The 10,575-nt window shown below is 45.7% G+C and overlaps 1 protein-coding gene across 8 annotated transcripts in view; it reads right to left on the bottom strand.

The window, feature by feature from the left end:
• Window positions 1-10,575, bottom strand: part of SEZ6L (seizure related 6 homolog like) — a 214,230-nt gene that overhangs the window by 34,701 nt on the left and 168,954 nt on the right. For all 8 annotated transcript variants that reach the window (XM_032139625.1, XM_032139626.1, XM_032139627.1 and 5 more), the window contains exons 10-11: window positions 8,313-8,509; window positions 769-963 (exon numbers count right to left, since the gene is read on the bottom strand). In XM_032139625.1, coding sequence (XP_031995516.1) covers window positions 769-963; window positions 8,313-8,509 — 392 coding nt within the window. The remainder of the gene's footprint in view (window positions 1-768; window positions 964-8,312; window positions 8,510-10,575) is intronic.

Genomic DNA, 10,575 nt, shown 5'->3' with positions numbered 1-10,575 from the left:
TCTTTCTTTCTTTCTTTCTTTCTTTCTTTCTTTCTTTCTTTCTTTCTCTTTCTTTCCTTTCTTCCTTCCTTTCTCTTTCTTTCTTTCCTTCTTTTCTTCCTTCCTTTCTCTTTCTTTTTCTTTCTTTTCTTCCTTCCTTCCTTCTTTCTGTCTCTCTCTCTCTGTCTCTGTCTCTCTCTCTCTCTCTGCCACCCCTCTCAACAGGGTTTTGCTCTGTCACCCAGGCTAAAGGGCAGAGGCATAATCATAGCTCAAACTCCTGGGTTCCAGCAATCCTCCTGTCTCAGCCTCCTGAGTAGCTAGGACTACAGGTGTGTCCCACCACACCCAGCTAATTTTTATACTTATTATTATTTTTTAGAGATAGGGTCTCACTGTTTTGCCCAGGCTGCTATCAAACTCATGGGCTCAACTGATCCTCCCACCTCAGCCTCCCAAAGCACTAGGATTACAGGCACGAGCCACTACACCCAGCCAAATGTTCTTTATCACCAGGCTACATACGCTCCCATTCACTGGAGTTCACAGCACTCCCTAATGTCTCACACCCAGCTTATCTCACTCATTGGGCCAGGTTTCTGAAGGCACCTGAGTCTGTAATTCCACTGAGGGCTATAAAATGACGTTTGTGAGCAATGCTCATGAATTGGTGGAGGAGGGGAGTCCAGATTCTACATTAGACAGCTCCACTGCACACACTCAAAAAAAGATCCCTAGAAGGGATTTGCCACCCAGGGACCTAGAGGAAGGAAACAAGACCACTCTTACTTTTCTCACAAAATGGGGGGTCGCTGCTCCAGCTGAGGTCCCACTGGCAGGTGAGGGTGTCGCTCCCCACGATGTCGTAGCCGGGGTCACACTGGTAGGTGATTCTGGCTCCCCGCACCAACTCCGTGTGAGAAGTGGTTTTCCAGCCATTCTGGATCTCGGGTAAATCCGAGCAGGAGTCATTCCTTGACACCTCTTTAAAAGAGAAACGTCAGCCTTAGATGGGGGAAGCAGTCTTGTTGTCGGGGCCTCCTTTTATGAAGGCTGGAGGGATGAGCGAAGAGAAAAAAAAGCCTCTAGAAATGAGCAACACGCTTCCAAAATCGCTTAACTGGCAAGAGCTAGTCTATAGTGAGGCTTTTTTTTTTTTTTTTTTTGAGACGGAGTCTTGCTCTGTCGCCCAGGCGGGAGTGCAGTGGCACGATCTCGGCTCACTGCAGGCTCCGCCTTCCGGGTTCATGCCATTCTTCTGCCTCAGCCTCCCGAGTAGCTGGGACTACAGGCGCCTGCCACCACGCCCGGCTAATTTTTTGTATTTTTAGTAGAGACGGGGTTTCACCGCGTTAGCCAAGATGGTCTCGATCTCCTGACCTTGTGATCCGCCCGCCTCGGCCTCGCAAAGTGCTGGGATTACAGGCGTGAGCCACTGTGCCCGGCCTATAGTGAGGCTTTATGGTTACCTCTCTCTGTGGGCCCCTGAACTCACTGAACATTCTCTCGGTTTGATAAAACCAGTTCAGGATTTCGGGTCAGACAGAATCCCAGCTCTGCCACTTACTAACGGTGTGGCGGGGGGACAATCACTTTTTCACTCTGCAGCTCAGGTTCCTTGACCTTTCATGAGGGAATAATTACAACAGCATCTGCTTCACTGTGGCCGCTGCTTACCAGATGTCACTGGATGACTCTCACCGCCGAGGGTTTACACTCTTTTAAAGATTTTTCTATTTTTGTTTTTTATTTTATTTTTGTTTTTCATTTATTATTATTATTATTATCGTCATCATTATTTTTACAGGCAGGGTCTCTGTTGCTCAGGCTGGAGTGCAAGAGTATGATCATAGCTCTCCACAGCCTCAAACTCCTGGGCTCAAGTGATCCTCCCACTTCAGCCTCTCAAGTAGCTGGGACCACAGTCATGTACCACCATGGCCTGGCTAATTTTTTTTTTTTTTTTTTTCTGTATAGATGAGGTCTTGCTATGTTGCCTGGGCTAGTCTTGAAGTCTTGGGTTCAAGCAATCCTACCATCTGGGCCTCCCGAAGTGTTGAGATTGCAGGCATGAGCCACTGTGCCCAGCAGAATTCACACTCTTGTGTAGTCCCTACCAACACTGAATAGGAGATTGCAAAAGTGGCCCTGGGTGGCTTCCAAGGTTAGGTGATAACAACATTGAGATTCTCTCCTTGCTCTCTGTTGAATCACTCGCTTCAGAGGAAGCAGCTGCCATATTGTGAGGATGCCCAAGCAGCCCTCCAGAGAGACACACGGGAAGAGAAACTGAGGCCTCCTGTCAACAGTTGGCATTGACTTGCCAGCCACATATGTGAGCCATTTGGAAGTTCATCATGCAGTGCTTATCAAGCCTTCAGGTGACTGCAGCTCTGGCTGGCATCCTGACCGGAGCCTCATGAGAGACCTCAAGACAAAGCCATCCAACTCATGCTGCTACTGAATTTCTAACCCAGAGAAACTGCAAGATGATAAATGTTTACTGCTAATTTGGAGTATAATCTATGATACAGCAATAGGTGACTAATATGCTCAGCTTCATCCTAAGAATATCTATAAATCCATGAGTTTGGTGAATAAGTAATGTACGCATTTTAAATATGCATTAAGAGAAATAATTAGCTATCAAAATAAAAATAAGCTGGGCACAGTGGCTCATGCCTATAATCTCAGCACTTTGGGAAGCCAAGGTAGGAGGATTGCTTGAGCCCAGGAGTTTGAGATCAGCTTGGACAATGTAGGGAGACCCCCCCATCTCTACAAAAACAATAACAAAACTAAAAAAAGTGAGCCAGGTATGATGGCACGTGTCTGTAGTCCCAGCTACTCAGGAGGCTGAGGTGGGAGGATTGCTTGAGTCTGGGAGTTTGAGACTGCAGCGAGCCATGAAGGCTTCACTGCACTCCAGGCTGGGTGACAGAGTGAGACCCTGTCTCAAAAGAAAAGAAAAAAAAATTGAACAAAAATAAATAAAAATAAACTGTTGGTATATTCTTCCAATCCAATTGCATATCATTAGTGAAAATGAACCATACTCCAGAAAATGCTACCCACAGCTTATTACTGTGCCTTTCTCTGTAATTGTTCTGTTTTTCTCCTACAAACTCTTGTTACTAAGGTAGCAATGCATGGCAAACTATTACTATTCTTGCTTCAAAGTGCCCACTGCACAGATTTGGAGGAGCGAGCTAATTATGTTGTATAATTAATTTGCAGTTCTTATGTGCTTCTGGGGAAAGGAGAGCACCTCCGCTGTCTGCAGGAAAGTCATTCTGAGAACCAAGCAATGGCTTTTCCCGGGATTTCATCATGATTTTATTTGGGGAAAGGAGATCTCATGGGTGTCTGCAAGAAGAAGGGTAAGAAAATAGCTTCGAGAATTGCTTGGTGGGGGGACAGGAGCCTCTATTTTTAGGCCTCTGAAAAATCAGCCAAGCCCTGGATTTGGGACACAGCTGCAGATGCTCAGACTATGGATGAAAGGGGAGAAATGGGAGCAGACACCAGAAATGTGGTCTGCCTTGAGCCAAATGCTTTGAGACGGAGAAAGGCTTGCTTGTCTGACTTTTCAATATGGGCCACCATGTCTGCACGCTCCCGTGGGACCTCCTGTCTCCTTGGTGCACCCACTGCATTTGTAATTTCTCAGTTGCTGCCACGAGGCAGAAGAAGCTTGGCTTAAATCTTGTCCCCACTGTTTACTAACTGGGTGGCCTTGGCTAAGTCACTTAACCTTCCTGTTCTTCAGATCCCAGGGCCTGTACCCCAGGGACCCTGATTCAGGAACATGCATTTTTACCAAGCACCCTAAGTGGAGGTTTCTAGAATGGTCCATCCCCATGGGCCCTTGTTAACTTTGCTAAGAATTAGAAAGCCACCGTATAACCTTCCTGTTCTTCAGATTCCAGGGCCTGTACCCCAGAGACCCTGATTCAGGAACATGCATTTTTTTACCAAGCACCCTAAGTGGAGGTTCTGGAATGGTCTGTTCCCATGGGCCCTTGTTAACTTTACTAAGAATTAGAAAACTGCCCTAGGAGTTGGAAGACTTCTTTTCTACTCTTCTTTCTTTTTTAAATAAACGGTGTGACTCCGGTCATGCCAATTAACTGCTCTACGCCTCATTGTTCTCATTTGCAGAGTGGAGTCAAGAATTATTACATTGTCTATTCCAAAGGGCAATGTGAAAGTTAAATAACATGCAGGATATGATGATGTTGTGTGAACACTAAGATGTGTTAGATGGATTCATTTGTTCCTTTGACTGAGATATTATGAGCATCTTATTAGACGCTAGAAATACAGAGATCTGAAGTCATGGTTTCAGTCTCATGGACAAGATTAACACCAAGGTTCAATTTTTGTGCAAAAGAAATTCACAAATGCACTGAATGCACACCACCATCTACCATTTCATGCTCATGGCAGACATCACTAATCAAGCACAGCCCTCTGTTTGTTTGAATCAAGCGGAAACCTCCCAATCCTCAAAACAGCACTCCAGGGAGCCACTGTTATTTGATTGGAGTTGACTTACAATATGGAGCTTAGTTATTATCCTAGACTTGGAGGAATAAACACACGACAAATAACCAATGTCTTCTCAAAAAGCACTGCTTACTCATATCTGTTTCTTAATCGCTTCCATCCCATGCATTTGGCCATAGACAGTAGGCAAAGAACAGGCAACAGTGAATGGGTCTTTGCGTCTCTCTGTTCAAAGGTGAATTCTGGGAGTAGAATTCACATTCTAGAGCCACGTAGGCCCAGAGTCTTCCTGTGGAAGGCTCTAATTGCAATCATAGCAGATAAACTTTGGCCACCTTCCAGAGCTGGGCTTAGGCATTTAGGTCAATGTAGGATCTTCAGAATTCTCTAGTGACCACAGGAACCCCTGACCCTACCATCTGATGCATCCATTGAATGGGAGTTAGATCTGCGTATGGTAAAATCTAGACCCAGAAGAGCAAATATCCTTCTCATGCCCATGGCAGGCATCACTGATCAATCATGACATTCTTTGCCATAGACTTTAGGCATGACCTCCTTGGAGTTCTTTTCAACATGGTCTTCAACATAAGTAGTAAGCAACTGAGCGGCATCACAATTAGCTAGAACGGTCTATTTGCCATTCTTATAAAATTAACTGTGTGTTTCTTTAACAGGAATAACATCCAGGAACTGTTCTCTCTTTTTTGTTACCCAAACTAGCCAAGCTGTGTATCCCTGAAAAACATTCTCTGCAATCCTTTTTCTGCCTCTCCCACAGCATCAGCTTGCGATCCTGATATTGTCTATTAATGAGACTGCCTTTCGCATTTCCACTAATGCCTTAAGGGTAGGGAGAATATTCTATTCATCTCTATATCCTGGTATGCAGAGCCTAGCATATAGGAGGTGTCCAGGGAATTTTTATAACCAAATCCTCTGGAAAATGGAGATAATGCATTTGAAGATGAAATAAAATAATATATGTTAAAGTGCTTGCCAACTGTAAGTTGTCACACAAATCACAAAAAGTTTCAACTTCAATTAACAAAAACACTTCTTCATCAAGATATTGCCAAACTGAACACTGGCCAGACTTTCTGGTTAAACTTGACCAGCCTTGGATAGAGTCAAAGTCAGATTTTTTTTTTGCCATCAAGCTGAATGCAGGTTTGGAATACTGACTTGGGCACTAGGGGAGATAAATGAGCAAAAACCATGACCTCATCTTTCAGTGGAGAGGGAGAGGATGTCTAAGGAGAGAGACAGGAGCCAGGAGACCAGAGACTTCCTCCAAAGGCAGCTGAGTCTGGAGGGTACATTGCCTGGACAGCCAACATGAGTTATCCCCTGAAGCCCAGGGCACGGCCCAGAAAAGAGCGGGGAACCCACAAGAAATTGTAGCAATGACACTCTGAAAATATTTAGCAGCACAATCAAAGGTAAAAAGGCCCCTGGGAAACATAAAAAAGAAGATCGATATTCGTGTTAGCCTCTCTGAGAGGTGGACATGTAGCAGGCAGGGATGAAAAATGTTCACCATCTGGAAATAAAAATGCAAGGAATGTACTTTGGCACGCATGAGGCTTCTTGAAACAGCCCATGGTCAAGGGGGTAGCTTGTTTTTTAGGTGCCAGTGCTGGTACAGAGAGGACAATTCATATTATTAGGTTGGCGCAGAAGTAATTGCAGTTTTTGCGAATTAAAACTCCGAAAACTCTAATTACTTCTGCACCAACCTAGTTAGAGATGGACAGTTTTTTTTTCTTTTCTTTTCTTTTTTTCTTTGAGACGGAGTCTCACTCTGTCACCCAGGCTGGAGTCAGTGGCGCGATCTTGGCTCACTGCAACCTCTGCCTCCTGGGCTCAAGCAATTCTGCTGCCTCAGCCTCCCGAGTAGCTGGGACTACAGGTGCCTGCCACCACACGCAACTAATGTTTTTTTTTTGTATTTTTAGTAGAGACAGGTTTTCACCGTGTTAGCCAAGATGGTCTCGATCTTCTGACCTTGTGATCTGCCCGCCTCAGCCTCCCAGAGTGCTGGGATTACAGGCATGAGCCACCACGCCCGGCCAAGATGGACAATTCTTTAAGTGAAGGGGGAGAAAGAACCAAAGATATGGAATCTTGCTCCAACCACAGGGTCTTTGGTGGTAGTGGTGGTGGCAGAGGGCTGGGTGGGATGAATTCTCCTTTTCTCTGCTCCATCCTGGAAATCAAGAGGCCAATCTAATTCCTGGGAAGTGCAAGCACATTTTCTAATCACTGGCCGAATCTTGCCCATTGAAATTCTTGGGGTGCAACCACTCACCCATTCTTCTGGATGTCAAAGGATGTTAGGTCTTAATTACCCTCTGTGTCTCCCAGGTTCTCCGCTGCTGCCCAAAATATTGGGGGTGGAGGAAGCTTTGGAGCTGGGAATGAGGAAGCGTGGATGGGAGCTCGGCTCTGCCCCTGATGAGCAACCTTCATCCTTGCTTGTCCAGGGTTTCTTCTGCTGGAACAAGACAGGGCTGGACCAGTTCCTCTGTTAGTGCAAGTCTCTTCTGGGGCTGGAACCACTGGGACTTCATGGTGTCCCAGTCCTCTGACATCTGGGAATGTTGGTAGTTTGGACTAGAGTGGTGGCCATAGAAAGATGGGGACATGTGCTTGGATTTGAGACATATTGAAAAGTGGAGCTGAGAGGATGGATTGGATATGGGGCAAGGAAGGAGGAAGCAGCCTGAGAAACCCGGAGGGTTGTGGTTTCATTTCCTAGGATTGGCAGATAGCAGGGGATGCTGTTGGGTAGTGGTGGTGGTGCATAGGAAAAGAAATCATTCTGTTTGGCCATGTTAAATCTGAGATGTCTACTGGATGGAGGCAAGGGAGGAGTTGGCAGGGAGTTGGATAGATGGATTTGGAGTTTAAGGTCAAGGTTGTAAGTATAAACCGGTCAATGGATATTGGTACTGTTTAAATCCATGGGCCCTAATGAGGGCATGGAGCGAGTGAGTCTAGCTGGAAGAGAGGATACAGTCCAGGATGGAGGCTGGGACCCTCCAGGGTTTAAAGGTTGAAAAGAAGTGGGTCATAGAGCCAGTAATGAATGAGGGAGAGTTACAGGGTGGGGAATGAGAAGGGAAGAGTGTGATTGGATGAAAGCATGGGAGCGTGTGAGCTTAGCTTGAATTTGATAGCAGGTTGTTTTTTTGTTACGTTTGTTTTAGGATGAGCAGGAGAGACATGGTTTGGAGGCCACATTGAGGATCAGGAAAGACACCTTTTGCATCTATAGCTCCTAGAGTACAAGAATTGCGAGAGGAAGACTGTCCTTGTTCAACGAGGCTACAGGAAAAGAAGAGGCCTTAGAGGAGAGCTGAGCTTCAGTTCAGGCAAGAAGGTGAAGACGATGTTTGAGAAGTTGCACAAATTGGGAAGAAATTAGGAAGTATGTTGGTATGAGATCTCAGCTGACCACACATGAAACATGAGGACAACAGGTTCTCAGCTGACCACACATGAAACATAAGTTATGAGGCATTGTCTACTGCATCCTGGTATCAACCTTGTGGAATAGGTATCACTATTCCCATCTTACAGATGACAAAAAGAAGGCTCAGAGAGGTTCAGTAACTTTCCCAAAGCCACACCGACATTGATGACCACGCTAGGGCTCAAACCCTGGTCCTCATGACTAGAGAGCCCAAGCTCTTAAAAATGACTGTGCCAATGCAATGAAAAATCACTGTAGTACAAAACCGCCAAATAACCTAGAGGAAACCACCTTAACCTGCATCTAAACACAAAGAAAAAATAAATTGACCAGATGAGACACCTACCTATGTAGTTCATGATAAATCCCTGGCCCTTTCCAAAGATGAGGCCAGCAGGGTCCGAATGGAACTGGATGGTTAAGTCTGGCGTGGAGGAGTACAGCTTCTGGGGGCCACTGTTCCCAAGGTACTGCCCCAAGATGTGGGGCATGACCTCGTCGCCATCGTAGATGGTCAAGATGTCACTGTTGCTCAGATTCAGGCTTGGAGGGCAGAGAAGAGGGAGAGCCATGTGAAACAGAGTATGGGCATTCAATAAGCCCTTGATTAACTTTTTCAGGCAATACATAATTTCTTAAGTGTGTATGTGTCAGGCCCCAGACTATGTGTCTTACCCCTAGGCTGAGGGTACGATTGGCACAGATTGCAAATGTGACACAGAGATTTGTAAGTCAGTTTTTTTTTTTTTTGGACAGAGTCTTACTCTGTCACCCAGGCTGGAGTGCAGTGGCGCGATCTTGGCTCACTGCAACCCCCGCCTCCCGGGTTCAAGCAATTCTCCTGTCTCAGCCTCCCGAATAGCTGGGACTACAGGTGCACGCCGCTATGTCCGGCTAATTTTTTTTGTGTTTAGTAGAGATGGAGTTTCACCGTGTTGCCCAGGCTGGTCTCGAACTCCTGAGCTCAGGCAATCTGCCCACCTCGGCCTCCCAAAGTGCTAGGATTACAGGCGTGAGCCATTGTGCCCGGCCTTCAATTGGGTTTTTCAAGACACATTGATGCAATGGTCTTGCTTCCATGGGACTCATTGCAAACTCAAATGCTGCATTGTAAGAAGAATCACCTTTAAAACTCCCATTATCAGCAACCATTTCTTAGGTGACATCTCTATGTTAGGCACCAGGCTACAGGCTGGGGCTATGACCTTCATCTCTCATTCTTCTTCAGTGCAGAACATGCTGACAGCTTGCTAATTACAACTTGCATTTTTATATAAGGTGAAATGATCTTTCCATTTATCACGGGACAAATTCCTCAAAGTCAACTGAGTTATCCATTATGTTTAAGGGGTAGGGCAGAGGTGGGATGGAGGCACCTTATTTATGAGATATGCTCAAACCTGTCACCATTCATACTGTTAAAGGATGACACATTTTCAAAGACTCCAATGCAAGAAAGTACCTTGACACTAAATAATTAAACCACAACGGATACTTAATAATCCAGAAATCACTTCACTATACCACAGAAACATGTGCCATCTCAGACATGCTAGATAAAATTGATCTCCAATTGAAAGAATGCCAGATAATTCACCCTTGGCTTCATCAATCATGGACAGATATAAACTCACATTTCTTTCTTTCCTTTCTTCTTCTTTCCCTCTGTCTTCTCTCTCTCTCATGTCTTTCCCCTTTTCTTGTCTCCTTCTCCCTAATTTTTTTTTGAGCATCTGCTATGAGCCAGGCACTGTGCTGCGCTTGGAAGCGTCACAGAGTAGTGATCTATTTAGATTTGTAAGCCAGGGATTGGGGCAGGAGTTATAATCAAAGTAAGGAGAGAGAAAGTAAGGACAAACTCAGATTAGGGGCATCATGGAAGCCTTCCTGCAGTAGGTGATGCTTCTTGCTCTGAAACCTCAAGAAAGAGTAGAAGACCTCGAGGCAGATAAACACAGAGTAGGGAGTCCAGGTGCAGTGGCTTACACCTGTAATCCCAGCACTTTTGGAGGCTGAGGTGGGAGGATTGCTTGAGGCCAGGAGTTCAAGACCTTTCTAGGCAACAAAGAGAGACCCTGTCTCTACAAAAAATAAAAATAAAAAAAAAGTCCAGGCGTGGTGGCTCACGCCTATAATCCCAGCACTTTGGGAGGCCGAGGCAGGAGGATCACGAGGTCAAGAAATCGAAACCATCCTGGCCAACATGGTGAAACTCTGTCTCTACTAAAAAAAAAAAATTAGCTGGGCATGGTGGCAGATGCCTGTAGTTACAGCTACTCAGGAGGCAGAGGCAGGAGAATTGCTTGAACCCGGGAGGTGGAGGTTGCAGTGAGCTGAGATTGTGCCACTGCACTCCAGCCTGGGCAAAGAAGCAAGACCCTGTCTCAAAAAAAATATTTTTTTTTGGTGTGGTGGTGCACCTCTGTGGTCCTACCTTCTCAGGAGGCTGAGGCAGGAGGATTGCTTGAGCCCAGAAGTTTGAGGCTACAGTGAGCTATGATTGTGCCACTGTACTCCAGCCTGGGCAATAGAGCGAGAACCCATCTCACAAAACAAAACAAAACAAAACAATGAATGGTGGGGAGAAGGCAGAGGGAAGAAAGGAGTAA

This window comes from Hylobates moloch, unplaced genomic scaffold, assembly GCF_009828535.3.
Source record: "Hylobates moloch isolate HMO894 unplaced genomic scaffold, HMol_V3 SCAFFOLD_19, whole genome shotgun sequence".
Taxonomy (NCBI): domain Eukaryota; kingdom Metazoa; phylum Chordata; class Mammalia; order Primates; family Hylobatidae; genus Hylobates; species Hylobates moloch.
The sequence above is the reverse complement of the archived record's forward strand: the minus strand, read 5'-3'. Positions and strand labels throughout refer to the sequence as shown.